We start from the raw sequence: 17,966 nt of genomic DNA, 5'->3' as shown, positions 1-17,966 counted from the left end.
ATTCTGCTTCAGAGGGTTGAAACGAATTATCTTCGCTTGGCTACGTTGCTGGTAAGATCATGACTTGAGCATTTGGTCTTTAGCTGATCAAGTAACTGAGTCTTAAAACTACCTTGTTAATTACTATTACATGTTCTAGTAATAGTTACAAGAACATGATTGTGTAGACATGCACCTGCATAGAGCAGGAGTAGGGTAACCAGGGTTAAGTCCAGTCCTCACTGGCGCATATGTTTGAGTCCTGGTCTATAGTAAATAGTAACCTAGCAATAGCTACAAGAACATGATTGTGTAGACATGCATATACATAGAGCAGCAGTAAGGGAACCAGGGCAAATTACCCCAAATGGGGCAAAAATGAAATATTTTGGGGTAAAAATGAAACTTTAGTGAGTAAAAACTATATATTTTTAATTTGCTATTTTGTAAACCTGTTAGTAATTTTTTCAACTTGTACCATTTAGCAACATATGCAGGCCATGCCATCTCACTCCCTTCCTCTAGAGTGTTCTTGAGGTAAATCTTAGCATAGTAAAGCACAGCCTTGGCTACCTTCTCAGTCTGTTCTATACTGTCAAGATACAAATACATTGGCTAGTCAGAAAGCCAGTTTTTTAGTTAGTTGCTGACAAGACCACCATTTTATCATTAATCATCAATATATCAATAAATGTTAGCCACAATTTGAAATTATTATTTTCTGTGTCCTTACAGTTTTACACAAATATAAAACAGTGGTACAAAGAAACCATAGTGTGTTGTATGTATGAGGATACTGACTTCAGAATTAAAAAAAAAGTCAGTTGAAGAAACATTTAGATAATTTGCATTCACACCTCTCTTCCAAACCACAAGAATACTTTGAAAATTCAGAAATTTCTGTTAAAAGACAAAGATTGAACAGCAACTTGCCTGGTACATTTGATCACCACTCAGCATTAAGGGCTAGCTTTGAAGTAGCGTGGTTGATTGCTCAAAATAAGAAAACATACATTATTGGCGAAGATTTTGTTTAACCAGCTGCTGCAAAAACGGCAAAGATTATGCTTAGTCAAAAAGAAGCAAAGAAACTGAATTCAGTGCCCTTGTCTGCAAAAATTGTCAAAGAACGAATTTCTATATTAGCAGAAAACGTGAAGGAACAGGTTATTTTCGCAATTTAATAGGCTAAATATTTTGGTATTCAGCTTAATGAGACAACTGACTTTAGTAGCGATCCACAGATAATAGTATATGTTTACTAGAAAGGTGCAGATGATTTTGAAGAGGAATTGCTTTTTTTGTTCTCCTCTCTGGTTGAGATTTTGTCAAATTGATGTCTATAATAAAGTAAATGAATACTTCAATGTGCAAAGTTTAAAATGGAAATGCTGTGTATTTCTGTATCTTTGGATGGAGCTCCAGCTATGCTGGGTCATATGAATGGTTTTTCAGCTTTTATAGAAAAAACTCCAAATATTGAAGTTACTCACTGTATGATCCATCGCCAGGCCCTTTTGGTCAAATATTTAGAACCTACACTGGAAGCCATCATGCATGATGTCATCAAGATTGTAAATTCATCAAGGGACATGCACTAAACACGCAGCTATCTCATGAATTATGCAGAAGTAACGTGGCTCTCTTGCGGAAATGCACTAAATCGAGTATGGACTCTCAAAACTGAAGTCGAAATTTTTGTGGTTGATCAAAAAAATATTCTTGCAGATAAGTTTAAAAACTCTTCCTGGGTTGCATTTCTCACATATTTAGCAACCATTTTTGAGGGTATAAATATATCAAACAAAGGATTGCAAGAAAAGAATATTAATATCATTTCTGCAAGAAAAATAGTGTCAGCATTTGGATTAAAGCTGCAATATTGGAGACAGAAAGTAGAACAGAAATAGATAGCTTCTTTTTCAAGGTTAGCTTTGTTTTTGGAAGATTCCAAAAATATTACTTTTGCTGACATCAAGGATACAATTGTAAGACATCTTATAGAACTTAGAAAGCGGTTTTGAGATTACTTTCAAGATCGTGATACATGTACTGCCAGTTGGATTGTAAATGTGAAATTGCTGTGGTACCAGAAGAACCTTCAGATTTGGCAGAAGCAATTCTTGAACTTCGATCTAGTACTGAAGCCCGTATTCAATTTGAGAATAAACCAAACCTTTTGTCTTTTGGATGTCAAAAGCTGCAAAGTCTGTCAAGATTGCTCATGAAGAGACAGTCAAAATATTGGTGCCATTTAGAACAACATTTTTGCGAGAACAAGGCTTTTCTACTCTATTGAACGTGAAAACCAAGAACCGAAATTGGTTAGACACTGAAGACAGTATTCAAATCGCTCTTATATCAAAAAGTCCAAATTTTGAAGCAATAGTATCAAACATGAAACAACATCAGTTCTCAAAAATGCAAAGGAAGAATGTTTTCAATTATTCTTTTTTTTCTGATTTTTTCAATTTTAATTTATGTTTGTACAACAATTATTATAATTTGTTACAGTCTGCTAAAATGTCAACCCTTAATTTTACCCCAATAGGCTTCAATTTGTTATTTATATATTACTTATATTACTCTTATTACCGTTATGTATTACCAGTACTAGGTATTACATTAATAAATTGATTAAATGAGGTTTTAAATTTAATTTTTAGTTATTGTTTCTTTTTCAAAATTATTAAGAGAGGCTATAATATGAAAGATGCTAAAAAGAGGTAATTTTTTTTTTTTTCTCTTTGCCATGGGGTAATATCAACTTGAACAAAAATGTTTTAGGGTAATGATTAAAAAAGTTCCCAACCGCTGGCATAGAGGAATGGTTAATTCACAGGATAATCAAGACTTTTAGTAAGATTAAATAAAATCTCCTAAAAAAGGAGCGTATACAGAAAAAAAAGACAAAAATTGCCTAGTTATATTTTTCTATCCCTTTGTCTAGGTATTAAATTATATATGACATATTAGATTCCTAGATAGTTTTAGGCTAGCAAACTTTCTATTCGTTTAAGAATTTATTTATTTGCCCATTTTGTTTTTTAGAATTTATAAAAGAATTTTTTATTATATGCTTTAGCTGAATAAAAAACCTGGTTACGTAATATGTTCCTTACTAGCACAAAGTTGAGGATTCCCTCAGAGATTAATTTGATGTCAAACTCTCCTCAAATCTTAGAAAAAACGAAGTGAATTACTACAACATGGTAATGAACTTCTTTCAAATCCCATCCTTCTTCTGAAAAACCTATATATTTTATTAATGTTTAGCAGTGATTTGAATCTTAGGAAACGAATGGGGAAGGGTACAACATGTTTGAAATGCAGACAGAATTCTTTGAACAAATGAAAGGGTAGAATAACACATACCCCCCCCCCCCTACAATGCATTTTCTGCCATGCACAATTAGAAATGGGGAGATGATGGCTCCTGGCTTTTCCTTGACTTGAACTTCTAGTTGAATTGTTGCTTGACTTCAGGTATGCTCTGTCCCAAGGCTTGACCTTATGGGGCTACAGTATATTATCTTTATGGTAGCTAATCACTCTTTATACATGCTTTTTTTGATATTTTAAAGAATGCAGTTGGATTATCTGAATCAGCTCAAATTTAAACCATGATAATCTCTGATAGTTTCATTCACCTAGCTCAATTGTTTATTCTTAAAATATTTGAAAGTTCGATCTAGAAAGCAAGTGGATACACTAGTTCTGTGTTGTAAATGGATGACTTCAGCAATGACATCAAATGTACTGTACATCATTTACATCATCCATCTTATAATAATAATAATAGTAATAGAAATGATAATAATAATATTAGTTCATTACCAAAAAAAAGCAAAAACAACAATATGGAGTAAAAAAATTGAAGAGAAAAGAAAGAAAAAAAAAAACAACACATAAGCAAGAAAGTTGGTTGACAACAAGATGAAATGTATCCACTTGAAGTGTGAGCAGGTAAGGTTGACACACTTCAATTGGTTGCGATCTTGGGAGCTGTTTTACAGGTTACTGTTTTGGTCATGTTTTTTTTCTCCTTTCATCCATTGTACATCATCCAACTGTACATCAAATGTACAGTTCTGTGTTTACAAACACAAGTAAATCTAATATCTTGGAGCAGACATGTTCCTCATATCTGCAATTGTTATTTCGATGGAATTTATCAGCTTCAAATTTATTTACCAACTTAGAAAAGGCAATGGCTTTTGTCTCAATTATATTGTATATTTTAGATCGAAAAACAACTTGAAAAACTAGTTTTTGGTGGCTCAACTCCTGGCTCAACACATTTCCTTGAAGTTTTGAAAGATCTTAGACTATTAAGTGAACGACCACCAAAAGGATTTGAAAAGTTTTTTCAACCCAAACCACGAAGGAGCAATGAAGAACATGCTAAGAATGGAAAAGGAGAGGAAGTAGCAAAGCCTTCTAAAAGTGCAGAGCCAAATAAGGCACCGGAATCACAGAAATCATCTTCAGGCAAACCTCCTGAATGGAATTTTAACTTGAATTTTGGTAGTGGGAAAGGGTAAGCTTGTTCATGTTGATTACTGCGTTCCAATAAGTTTCAATAGTAGATTAAAAAAAGAAGGGTAGCGTCAAGGTTTGACTGGGTTTGAACCCTCCCCCATCCCTGAAGTTCTTATATATGTCGTAAAAACGTACCGAAATGCATGTAAACAAGCTTTTGATGTGTTTTTAAAAGTTTTTTTTTACCTCAAAAGATATTAATTTTTAAGCCACAGATTATTTCAAATTGTCACATTTATAAAGGTTGAGTGGCTAATTACCATATTTTGAACCTTAGTAATGAAAAAAGGTAAGCTTGTAGCCAAAGCTGTATCCTGGCAAGGACGGCTGCGAACTCATTTGACCCCCCCACTTCCTAAATTGTTGTCCAACTCGCAAAGACTTAACAAAAATGCAAATAAACGAATTTTTGCTGCGATTTTAAAGTCTTTTTGCACAATTTACAATCTTTTGGGTCATGGTAACCCATTTGTACTTACTACTACTACTAACAACTCACTACAGCACCATGGCGCCTGAGGCAAAACATATTTCCCACGCTCCGTCTCCATTCCAATCTACTCGAAGCCACCTATTTCCACCTTCCCAAGAGGTTTTAATGTCTCTTTAATCTTTCCTTACGACATCCTCCCACTTCATTTGGGGACGATGTGCTTTTCACTTGCCCCTAGATGATTAGCTGACAAGGACGATCTTTGACAATCCTTAATCTGCAGAACGTGCCCTAGCCATCTCAACCTTTCTCTCATTATGGCCCTAGAAAGCAGGATTTAACCACATTTTTGTACAGCTAACTGTTTGAAATATTAATTTATAATCTTGGTGCAAAGAATACTGGAAAGAGAAATGTAAAAAATAGAGAAGAACATGAAGAAAATAGATATTATCCATTTAAGGATAGGAGTGTGAAAAAGAAGAATAAGCAATACGAAGAATTGAAATAAGAAAAAAAGAATTTGAATAAAATAGAGAAGAAAACATAGTGAAAATGAATAATAGAGAAATGTGACTCATCCCTTTTGAAATATTCGCTGAGTAATATTTTTTTGGCTCTCCAGAGAAGGAAAATGGCCGAATTTCAGATATACTTGAAAATACTAATAAAAAAGATCTTTTTTACTGAAATTGCAAAGAATGATTCCAAGGTAATGGGACAGAATTTCGAGCAAAATGGGATTTCGTTGTAGCGAGTAAAGAGTGAGCCTTTGAATAAAGTGGGGTGCAGTCGAAGTGATAAATTTAGGCCGAAGTGTAAAATTCTATTTTGTTACCTTTTGTGCTCTTTTTTTGTTCTGTTACGTTTTTTGTTTTCTTGTTCTATTTTTCACCTTATTTGTTCATTTCTATTTTGTTATCTTTTTTGTTTTCTTGTTCTATTTTTATCTTTTTGTTACCTGTTTTGTTCAATTCTATTCTTTACCTTTTTTGTTCTGGGATCCATTGGCAATTATGTTAACTACTTCTGTTCCTCAGCAGCAGCAACAGAAAGATGAAAAGACTAAATAAATTGAAAAATTGTGTTTTTGAGAATTGTAGAAGGATCAAACTATTATTTACTGTAGATAGATAGAATATATCAAAACGCTACAAGTATAACAATTATAAAATAGAACAAGAAATCACACTTTTCTACAGTTTCGAGCTTTAAATTACCAGCCAAATATTAAGCTGTAACAAATAACTAATTAAAAGGTTATCACTTGACTACCTGGTGTTGAGGCTGATAATTATAAGCTCGAAAATTGTAAAAACGTAACCACATTTTCTTACTGTTATTGGTCCACGGATAGGACTAATTAGCAGACTAATTAAATGGCTCTCAATTTATTGCCCTGTACTGAGGCAGGTAATTTTAAGCTCAAAACCATAAAAACGCAACTTTAATCTTTTGTTGTATTTTGTTCATTTTGTTCTGCTTGTAGTTTAGAAAAGACTTGTTTTTTTGCTATTTGAAATCTAATTATACTAATCACAAATAAGTCAAGCCTGCGAGTAAGAATTAAAAAAATTAATAAAAAAAAAAAAAAAATTGAGAAATAAAAAAGAATTTGAAATCTAATTATACTAATCACAAATGAGTCAAGCCTGCGAGTAAGAATTAAAAAAATTAATTAAAAAATTAAAAAAATTAAGAAATAAAAAAGAATTTTTGGCTATAAATTTGAGTCATCATGCTCATGATCTTAATTGAACCTTCGATTTTGTCCTTTTTTTCTTTATTTTGTTGTCGGTAACTTCAAATAATTGTTTAACGTTCAAAATCAAGCAAATTTATGCCTAAGATCCAACTATTAACTTCATGTCATTGAGAAATATTGGTTATGACAATGGGCGTATGGTCAATTTTCAAATATCTTGCTTTTTTAAGTCAATATTCATAACAATTTTCTCTAACTGGTTTTATAAGCAATCTTCGCTTCTCATTTTTTTTTGCTACAACACTGCTGATTGGTAATAATCCACTTAAGATTTTTTATCAGCTAAAATGCTGGAAATATTGCTTGAATTCATCTGAAACATTCAGTGGAAATAAGGAAATCAAGTAAACCAAATCTGCTTGGCTTTGTTTTCCTTTTTATTGTATTTTAATCCTTACTATAATGTAACCTCTCTTGTAGGAGTATGTTGTGGGTCAATTGTATATTGACCTTAAACAATTGAAAACAAAAATAAGTGATAAAATGAATTTTTAAATGTATAATAAATAATACATATGATGAATGCATACATATAATATATATATATATATATATATATATATATATATATATATATATATATATATATATATATATATATATATATATATATATATATATATATATATATATATATATATATAATACATACATTATCCTTTTCTAGGAAAGCACCAGAAGGACGTGACAAGATTCTGTTTTATTCGGCTGTAGGTGTTGCGGGTGTCTTGCTAGCAATTAGTTATTTTGAACTTGGATATCAAGAAATTACCTGGAAGGACTTTGTTAACACTTACATGGGGAGAGGGATTGTAGAAAAGCTTGAAGTTGTTAATAAGCGATGGGTGAAAGTCAGGTTACAACCCGGTAGCAATGTTGAAGGAAATGTAAGTTAATAATTTTGTAATTTGTTGCTGATAGTTCTAACTGACAACACTGGTTGCTTGTGCTAAATAGTGGAATAGTATAAAACTTGTTTTTATATTTGTCATCTTATTAATTGGTTTGCTTTATGCTGTCGCAAGAAGAAGAAATTGATTGTCAACTCAAACGGGAAGTCGGAAAAAATGTTATGAGATGTTGACAGTTATTTTCACAGTGTCAGAGTATGATGAGATGATAAAGATCAATCATATTTAAAAATTATAAGTATTATCTACCATTAGCAGCGTTCTTTTTTACTGATTGGTACTATAGTAATTTAGCTTTAATAGCAGAGAAATATGAATTAAGAAAAGCGAAAAAAATGGTAAATAATGACAATTACCTACCCTTTATTTCTTTTGCATGAAAAATGACCTTTCGCAATTGGAGCTATTAAATTTAGAAGTTGGGGTATGTGATTGACGTCATTGTTGCCATATATATGATCAAGAAGCTGTTACATTTTCCTCTTACTTTAATAAAATTTTGTTTTATGCTAAGTAGATTATTCAGAAAAGCAAAATTGAAAGTGCTAGCGGACATAAACATTTCTACCAGAATGGATGTCTGTTCATCTGCCTACTCTGTATACTTTTTCTGCTCTCTCTACTCTTTATAATTTTTCCACTCTTTCTACTCTGTCTGATATGTATGTTAACTCTGTCTTTCTGTCTATCTATTTACTCTGTCTAATCCGCCTATCTATTTACTCTGTCTACTCCGTCTAATCTGTCTACTCTGTGTGCTCTGTCCACTCTTTCCACTGTGTCTAATCTGTCTTCTCTGTCTATTCAGTGTACTCTGTCTCAGAGGCGCCATTTGGACCAAATCTTGGGGTGGGCATAAACTCCATCTCGCAAAATCTGGGTTGGGCATTTTCCCACCCCTGACCCCCCCAAATGGCGCCTCTGCTCTGTCTACTCTGTTTACTCTGTCTGTTCTGGCTACTCTGGGCACTCTATCTTCTTTGCCTACTCTGGCTAACCTGTCTTATCTGCCCACTCTGTCTACCCTTTCAACTTTTCATGTTCTCACTTTCAAATTTAATCTTTTCTTAAACTGATGATGTAAACAACACCACAGATTGCTAAGTTAGAAATATTTACATTGTGAAGCATGCGGCCTCAGCTTTACCAATAACTCATTGTCTGCTGGAATATGCCTTCTTTACTATGGGTCAAAGAAAAAGCATTAACTGTTTCTGATACAGCTCTATTGAAAAAAAAAAAAAATTAAATCTATGCTCTCCAGATAGTTTCAGTTCATTTAAGAAGTCACATATTGATATTTATCTAAAATAATTGATATGGATCTGAAAAAAAAGAAGAGATCTGAACAGAGTTATGAATTTTGTTTCAGGGAGGGGAGTAAATTTAAAGTAAATTAATATGTGTATTTTGGGAGGTCCTTTGGATAGATCTTGGGGGAGAGGAGAATCTTTGAGGCTCTGTGTAACAGTTACAGAATACTTAGTTTTGGCTTTTGACCACAAAGAATCACCTGTTTCTGTCCAGAAAGAATGCTCGAAATTTTTATTGTACAAAAAATACAACTGAATCTTATATTGCCACTTGAGTTAAAGTATTTAAAAAAGTACCAGAAATTTATAAATAAAGTATAAATTTTATTTTATAAGGTTAACAAAATCTTTGTAATATGTACAATAGTATTATGAATTGGTAAAAAATGAAGAAATGGACTATTTTCAGTGATGAAGCCTGTGGGCTAATTGTTCTTAAAATTTAATAGCTTACTGAAGGTAATTTACGTCTCTATATGGCGTGGAACTGTAACTATTGAAAGCTATTTTCTGCCTCATGGTTGAAACATCATTCAACAGTTCGAGATTTCCTTTGTTTGAGATTTCCTCTAGAATATTTTTCCTGGGTCTTCGGCTCCTCATTGACCTGTTATTTACCTGCACTAGAGTTATTGGGGGGAGGCAAAAGCATATTAAGAATTTAACAATTTAATTTTTATTCTTTGATGAAGTTTTTCTTATTGTATTCTATCTCTTGAAACCTTTTATTGTCTGTAATCTTAAATATTTTATCCTGCTGTTGCACACTGGATTGGTGCTCTGCTTGGCAATACGGAGCACTCGGGTTCGATCCCCGCTGCAGCAAGGTTAGGCGACAAGCTTGCTAATTGTCTCTGTAAACAGGTGTCCCTGTAAACAGTGTCGACGCGTAGGGCGTCGACTCGACGCCCTATGTGCCAGCGATGGCCCAGGAGGATCTTTATTTTTATTCTTTTTAATCTTGAATAGTTTATTATTTTTATGTTCGTAGGTTAGATTAGTGAGATGGGTATTTATAGAATGATGCAGCCCGTTGAGAAAAAATTGTAGCCCAAAAGTTTCATAACTTTGTTATTGTAGCCCGATGGCTTAATTTCCCAATTATCCCTGACTCGTCAAAGGATTTAAAAATATTAATCATGTTTGTAGATTATATTGGTAGATATGGTCATTTCTATAATGATGCAGCCCGTTGAGGGGAAATTGTAGCCCAAAAATATAATAGCCTGATTGTCCCTGATTTGCCAAAAGTTTTGGAGCTACTGATAAATAAATGTGGGATCGAACAATATATTAGCGTGATAATATGATCAATAACGAAGTCCATGGAGGGGAAATTGTAGCCCAAAAGCATAATAACCTGATTGCCCCTGATTTGCCAAAAGTTTTAGAAATATGGATAAGTAAATGTAGGGTCGAAATACATATTAGTGTGATAATATAATAAATAATTGTAGGTTCGAACAATAAATTAAGTTTGATAATAATGCAGCCCATAGAGGGGAAATTTTAGCCCAAAAGTATAATAACGTGATTGTCCCTAATTTGCCAAAAGTTTTGAAGAGATTGATAAATAAATGTGGGATCGAAAAACATATTAGTTTGATAAGACACAGAATGCCTCTTATGGTAGCTTTTAAACGAAGAAGAAGCCCCCCAAGTCGTGAAAGACAAATAGGCCTAATGGGCTAGTTATTGACGGCTTCTATTATTAAAGGTGGGCAACCTGAAAAGGTTGAAATACCTATGAATTACCTACAAAATAATAAAATAAAGTTCTTCCTTGAAATATAACAGACCCCTTTCTATAATTTCCTTTACTTTTTACATTTTTCTACTATCCACCAGATTCAATAGGGCAACCTCTTAAATGTAAACTTTGTTTGGGGAAGCTCATTTTTGTAGGCTATATTTATTTAAAGCACACAACATTATTTTTAGTGGGGCGCTAGCTGGTGCATTACTTCCGCCGCTTGAGAACTTTGCTTTTAAGTTCCTTTACCATATAATGTTTATTCTACAAAAGCTAGCCAAATTCTCAGTCTATGTTTAAGAGAAAACCCCAATGAATATAAAACTATCGAAAAGTAGTTTAGTCAGCTTCCCGCTTTAGAAGCAGTAATTCTCGCTATGTCTTCTGATTATGTAATTTCAGTAATCCCAAATCTTCACGGTAATTCCAATTATAAATGCTATAAATTTGGAAGACTAGATAAAAAAAATCACGTTAACCCAAATTAGAAATTTCCAAGCAATGTCAAACTTCATGGTAATCCAAAATAGAAATGTTGCAAATTAGAAAGGCCAGGTTAGGAATCACGGCAATCGAAATTAATTATCCTGATATTTCCTAACACTTGTTGTTTTGGCTGAAAAAATTGGGAGCATTTAATTTATGAAACTAAAGTTAAATATTATGTTTAAAGGTGTATTAAACATGATAAGTTAAAAAGGATATTTAACGGTTAAATAAAGTTAACCTTTGATTTTGAAATCGAGCAACTTCTGTTGTACATAGTAAGCTTGTAACTAGGACTTACCGTCTTGCTGTTTAAAGTCAATAAATAAGAACAAAAAAATTAACGAGACAGGATTAAAATAATGACATAATAGTTACTGAAACCTTGACTTGCCAAAATTCTACATACTTCATTTACCAAAAAAAGAGGAAAAAGTCGTTAACGTAATTACACTTAACAGAAAACTAAATAACCACTTAAAGGACAAAAGTCATGGGATAGGCAGTATCTTCTGATCATACTTGAACTTGAATACAAAGAAACTAAATTATTATTTCTTCAAATAAAAAAAGGTTAATAATATTTAAAAATGAAATATGCAAAAACAAAAAAGAAAATCATCAGAAAAAAAGAGAAAAAAGAAATTATATTCTTTGAAACATTTTGAATGTTATTCAAATTCTTTGAAAGAACACTCCCCCCTCTCCCTTTCATCATTTTGTCACAAAATACCCACCTCCCTATATACTCTTCGAAAAACCCACAAAGTTTACTAACCTTTCTTTCATATTTTTTTAATTTTCTTATAAACAAAACTGATGTATCAGCCGCTCTAGTGCTGTCTGGGAAACCATTCCACACTAAAACAACGTTGTTTCTGTCAGCGATACCCGACCTTGCTGAGTGTATGATTCAATGAACCAGATGGCCAACATTTCTAGTAACATCCATAATCAGATCCGTTTCTAGGGTTGAGGGTGCCTGGGAAAAAAATAATTACAGGGCCCCCTCCCTACTCAAAGTGAAAAATTGGATCAAAGTGGACAATTCCCCAACTGCAGCACCCCGAAGCAAAGCATTCGAAGTAACTGCCCCGTTTGCTCTCCTAAGAAGTCTTTTTTTCTTTATGGTAAATGGTACTCTGGAAAAATTACCAGAAATTATTCGAAAAAAATGGGGGATTTCGATGATTGATTTTGCCCAGTTATCAGCTGGGCTTATAAATTTTGTTTTGGCACAAATTTGGCAGGCGTATCAGGGACCGGACCAGATTAAATTAGAAATAGTCGTTTTCCCGATTTGACCATCTGGGGGGGGGGGGGCCGTTAATTCGGAAAAATAGAAAAATTGAAGTATTTTTAACTTACGAACGGTTGATCCGATCTCAATGAAATTTGATGTTTGGAAGGATATCGTGTCTCAGAGCTGTTTTTTTTAAATCCCGACCGGATCTGGTGATATGGGGGGGGGGGAGTTGGGAGAGGAAAACCTAAAACTTGGAAAACACTTAGAGTGGAGGGATAGGGATGAAACTTGGTGGGAAAAATAAGCAAAAGTCCTAGATACATGATTGACATAACCGGAACGGATCCGCTTTCTTTGGGGTAGTTGGGGGGGGGGGGTTAATTATGAAAAATTAGAAAAAAATGAGGTATTTTTAACTTACGAACGGGTAATCGGATCTCAATGAAATTTGATATTTAGAAGGATATCGTGTCTCAGAGCTCTTATTTTAAATCCCGGACAGATCTGGTGACATTGAGAGGGGGGAGTTGGGAGGGGGAAATCTAAAACTTGGAAAACACTTAGAGTGGAGGGATCGGGATGAAACTTGGTGGGAAAAATAAGCAAAAGTCCTAGATACATGATTAACATAACCGGAACGGACCCGCTCTCTTTGGGGTAGTTGGGGGGGGGGGGTTAATTCTTAAAAATTAGAAAAAATGAGGTATTTTTAACTTACGAACGGGTAATTGGATCTCAATGAAATTTGATATTTAGAAGAATATCGTGTCTCAGAGCTCTTATTTTAAATCTCGACCAGATCTGGTGACATCGGAGGGGGGGGGGAATTGGGAGGGGAAACCTAAAACTTGGAAAACACTTAGAGTGGAGGGATTGGGATGAAACTTGGTGGGAAAAATAAACACAAGTCCTAGATACATGATTGACATAACCGGGACGGATATGCTCTTTTTGGGGTAGTTAGGGGTGGGGGGGGGGGTTAATTCCGAAAAATTAGAAAAAATGAGGTATTTTCAACTTACGAACGGGTGATCGGATCTCAATGAAATTTAATATTTAGAAGGATATCGTGTCTCAGACCTCTTATTTTAAATCCCGAACAGATCTGGTTACATTGGGGGGACTTGGGAGGGGGAAACTTAAAACTTGGAAAACACTTAGAGTGGAGGGATCGGGATGAAATTTGGTGGGAAAAATAAGCACAAGTTCTAGATACATGATTGACATAACCGGAACGGATTTTATCTCTTTGGGGCAGTTGGGGGGGGGGGGTTAATTCTGAAAAATTAGAAAAATGAGGTATTTTTAACTTACGGACAGGTTATCGGATCTCAATTAAATTTGACAATTAGAAGGATATCGTGTCTTAGAGCTTATATTTTAAATACCAACCGGGTCTCGTGACATGGGGGGGGGGAGTTGGGTAGGAGGAAACCTAAAACTTGCAAAACACTTAGAGTGGAGGGATTGGGATGAAACTTGGTGGGAAAAATAAGCACAAGTTCTAGATACATGATTGGCATAATCGGAACGGATCCGCTCTCTTTGGGGTAGTTGGGGGGGGGGGGGTAATTCTGCAAAATAAAAAAATGAGGTATTTTTAACTTACGAACGGGTGATCGGATCTCTATGAAATTTGATATTTAGAAGGATATCGTGTCTTAAAGCTCTTTTTTTAAGTCCCGACCGGATCTGGTGACACTGGGGGGAGTTTGGGGTGAGGCAACCTAAAATCATGGAAAACGCTTAGATTGGAGGGATGGGGATGGAACTTGTTGGGGAAAAATAAGCAGAAGTCTTATATATTTGATTTACATAATTGGAGCGGATCCTCTCTATTGGGGGGGGGGCAATTAATTCTGAAAAATTAGAAAAAATGGCGTATTTTTAACTTACGAAGGAGTGATCGGATCTTCATGAAATCTCATATTTAGAAGAACCTCGTGACTCAGATCTCTTATTTTAAATCTCAACCGGATCCAGCGTAATTGGGGGGGGGGGGGAAGTTGAGGGGAACCGGAAATCTTAGAAAATACTTAAAGCGGTGAGATCAGGATGAAACTGGATGGGAAGAATAAAAACCTGTCTAAGACACGTGACTGACATAATCAGACCGGATCTGCTCTCTTTGGTTGAGTTGGGGGGGGGGTAATTTTGAAAATTGAGGTATTTGTAACTTACGTAAGGGTGACCAGATCTTAATGAAATTTGATATTTAGAAGGGTCTTGCGCTTTAAAGCTCTAATTTTAAATTCAGACCAGATCCTGTGACATTGGGGGACTTGGAGGGGAAAACCGGAATTCTTGGAAAACGTGAAAATTGGGGTATTCTTATTTTACGAATAGGTGATCGGATCTTAATGAAATTTGATATTTAGAAGGAATCCATGTCTCAGAGCTCTTATTTCAAAGCCAGACCAGATCTTTTGACATTGGGTGGAGTTGGAGGGGGGAATTTTGGAAAACACTTGGAGTGGAGGAATCGGACTGAAGCTTGGTGGATAGAATAAGCAAATGTCCTTGATACGTGATTGATGGAACCATACTGGATTCGCTCTCTTTGGGGGAGTTGGGGGAAGGGGTTCCGTGATTGTGCGAGTTTGGTGCTTCTGGACGTGCTAGGACGATGAAAATTGGTAGGCGTGTCAGGGAGCTGCACAAATTGACTTGATAAAGTCGTTTTCCCAGATTCGACCATCTGGGGGGCTAAAGGGAGAGGAAAAATTAGAAAGAATTAGGTATTTATAACATACGAGTGGATGATTGGATATCAATGAATTTTGATATTTAGGAGGACATCGCGATTCAGAGCTTTATTTTAAATACTGACCGGCATTAAGCCTCTTATTTTCCTTTTAAATCAGTCTATTGATTCATAGAATTTTGCTAGAGCTCATACCATATGATCTCTTGGCTCTTAGCTCTTCTTTCCTCGTCACAAGTGTCATATGAGCTCTTAGCTCTTGTTGTTTCGAAGGTTATGATTCGACCATCCAGTTTTATGAACTTATTTTTTCAATTGACAATTTTTAATCTTGTTTTTATGAATTTTGTTTGTGAGTGAAAAACGCCTGAGATTGTATCTTTGATATGACTACGAGAGAATTGATACAATTATGAGAGGAAATATGCAGCTTAACCTGGAATCACATTATAGATACAAAAGTCGGTTTTTTCATGTCAACCTTGAGTCATATGCCAAATAGGTCACTAGAACAAGGAAGAAAAAACATATTCGGGTATATTATAAATTTGCCAAAAGATCCAAACAATAAAATGTGAAAAGTCTGAAATTTTACAATTAAAAATGTATTTTAAAAAAAGGATATTTTTTTAAAGTAACCTTTCATAGAATTTTGGATTCTAAAAAAAAAAGCAGGGAAGTGAGAGATGGCCAAGGAAGGCGACATGGGGATGGGTTCTCTTCATGATTAAAGTGAATTTATCTAAATGGATGAAATGCGAAACTTATATTTTCAGTGGGTTTGGAAAGAATTTTCTTAAGCCATCCTCTTGAACTAAAAACCCAAAAATTACTAAGAACAGCTGCTGCGTCTTTTTCGTCTTCTGAATATCTGAATTAGCCTTTTTATAATTAAAAAACGATTTCCATAGGACTGTAATATGCTTATTTACTGACGAAGCTTTGATACTATTATTTTTTCAGAAAACTTTGTGGTTCAATATAGGATCTGTGGATTCCTTTGAAAGGAATCTTGAAGCTGCTCACCATGATTTGAATATGGAACCATCTAATTATATACCAGTTATTTATAAGTCAGAACTAGATGCCTCTCACCTCGGAAACGCAATACCCACCCTACTTACTATCGGTGAGTTGAACTTAATGTTAACTTTTAATTCCTTGTTTTTACCATTTTCTTTCTTTTTTTGACATGTGTTGTCAATACCAGCAAGGTACTGGCTATCAGTTAGTAGTCTTCGTAATTGTGGGATTGTCTGCAAAGTAGGAGGCGGGATTGAATTAGACATCTCCCCTTCCATATGCTGAAGACCAGTAACATACATAACATGCTTCATTTGAAAACAGTATCTCACTCATCTGGTGAAACAAAACATCCCCAATCCTTCACTTATCCCCAAATTTTTAAGACCCTATCCTGATTTCATCTAATTGGTTGTTCTGTGTGAAATTTTAAGCCGATAAAGAAGAAGTCTTTTAGTCGCAATGTTTTTACAAGTCTTTTCTCTATTCCTCTGTGTTGGAAGACTGATTCCACTTAAAGATAAAATGTCTCAACTGTGAGTAAGCAGCAGCATTTAAACTTGGAACCAAAATATATTATTGTATGTATGAGGGTAATTACCCCTTCCTCAACCCTCACTTTTTTGCTAAAGTCTTAAAGTTATATAAAAACTACTCGCTCAAATTCAACAGTCCTTGTGTTTGATCAATCTTTCTTAAATAACCGTGACAAAAAGTCAAAATAAAGCGTAAAAAGCGAAGGTAAAAGAAGGAGCAGCCCCTTTCACATACGGAATAAATTCTGTTCGTTTTAAGTTTTAATGTTGCTCCTTAACTTCTGTTGAAAAAAAAAAAAAAACTGCTTTCTTTTTTAATTTCTGACCACGTTTCAAATCATGCTAGAAAATTGCCTTATGTATTCTGTAGTTAGGAGCTTGAAACCTTTATATTAGGGTTCTCTGATATGCTGAATCTAATGGTGTGATTTTTATTAAGATCGCTTGACCTCTTGGGGGTGTTTCCCCTTTTCAAAAGTCGGGCAAATTTTCTCAGGCTTGTAGCTTTTGATGGACGACATCGAACTTTATTAGGTTTATTTATTTGGAATCAGCATAGGAAGCCACTTCTATTGATGCATTAATTGATATCAAAATTCTTTTTTTTTAGAGCTTTGGATACTATTGGGCCAAGTCCCTCCTTACAGTTCTTTACCACGAACCGCTTGAAACCCTTAAAATTTAGAATAATACTTAAATGAAGTACAGAATAAATAAAATATTACTTAAAAAAGATGATGCTATGCTAAAAATAGATTAAATAAACTTTACGCGTCAATTGACCAAAATAATAATAAGAAAAAAACGAATAAAATGTAACATACTGATGTGTTATGTCAAAATTTTAATGTAATACACTTTGAAAACCATAATGATCAAATACAAAACTAATAGGGAAAGAGAAAACAAGAAAAAGATAAGGAAGGTGACGAATATTTAACTCATTTGTTAAAATTTCGTGTGGTATAGGAAACAAACAGTCTATGATTTTTTTTTTGAAGATTTTTTTGTAAAAAAAATGTGATTTCTTTGCTATAGCTGATTGATGAATGTGAGTTCCATCAATCAGGTCATTCCCTGTCAACTTATCAATCAGTAATTTCAGTCAACTTGTTGGTCAACTAACATTAAATTAACTTTTCATTTGTGCAAATGTCTAAGTTTATAAATCGAATCAATCGCCTTGCCTGAACTCAGTGCAGAATGGGCCAATATAAACTTTAGACGCTTGTTTGGCTGTCATTCCACGCAAATTAACGGTCCTGTGTCAATTCT

At 34.3% G+C, this 17,966-nt stretch overlaps 1 protein-coding gene across 1 annotated transcript in view; it reads left to right on the top strand.

Annotated features, from left to right (window-relative positions):
- Nucleotides 1–17,966, top strand: part of LOC136028017 (mitochondrial inner membrane m-AAA protease component AFG3L2-like) — a 98,922-nt gene that overhangs the window by 7,824 nt on the left and 73,132 nt on the right. The window contains exons 2-4 of the mRNA XM_065705570.1: nucleotides 4,224–4,519; nucleotides 7,387–7,606; nucleotides 16,096–16,261. Coding sequence (XP_065561642.1) covers nucleotides 4,224–4,519; nucleotides 7,387–7,606; nucleotides 16,096–16,261 — 682 coding nt within the window. The remainder of the gene's footprint in view (nucleotides 1–4,223; nucleotides 4,520–7,386; nucleotides 7,607–16,095; nucleotides 16,262–17,966) is intronic.

Source organism: Artemia franciscana, chromosome 6, assembly GCF_032884065.1.
Source record: "Artemia franciscana chromosome 6, ASM3288406v1, whole genome shotgun sequence".
Classification (NCBI taxonomy): Eukaryota; Metazoa; Arthropoda; class Branchiopoda; order Anostraca; family Artemiidae; genus Artemia; species Artemia franciscana.
The sequence above is the reverse complement of the archived record's forward strand: the minus strand, read 5'-3'. Positions and strand labels throughout refer to the sequence as shown.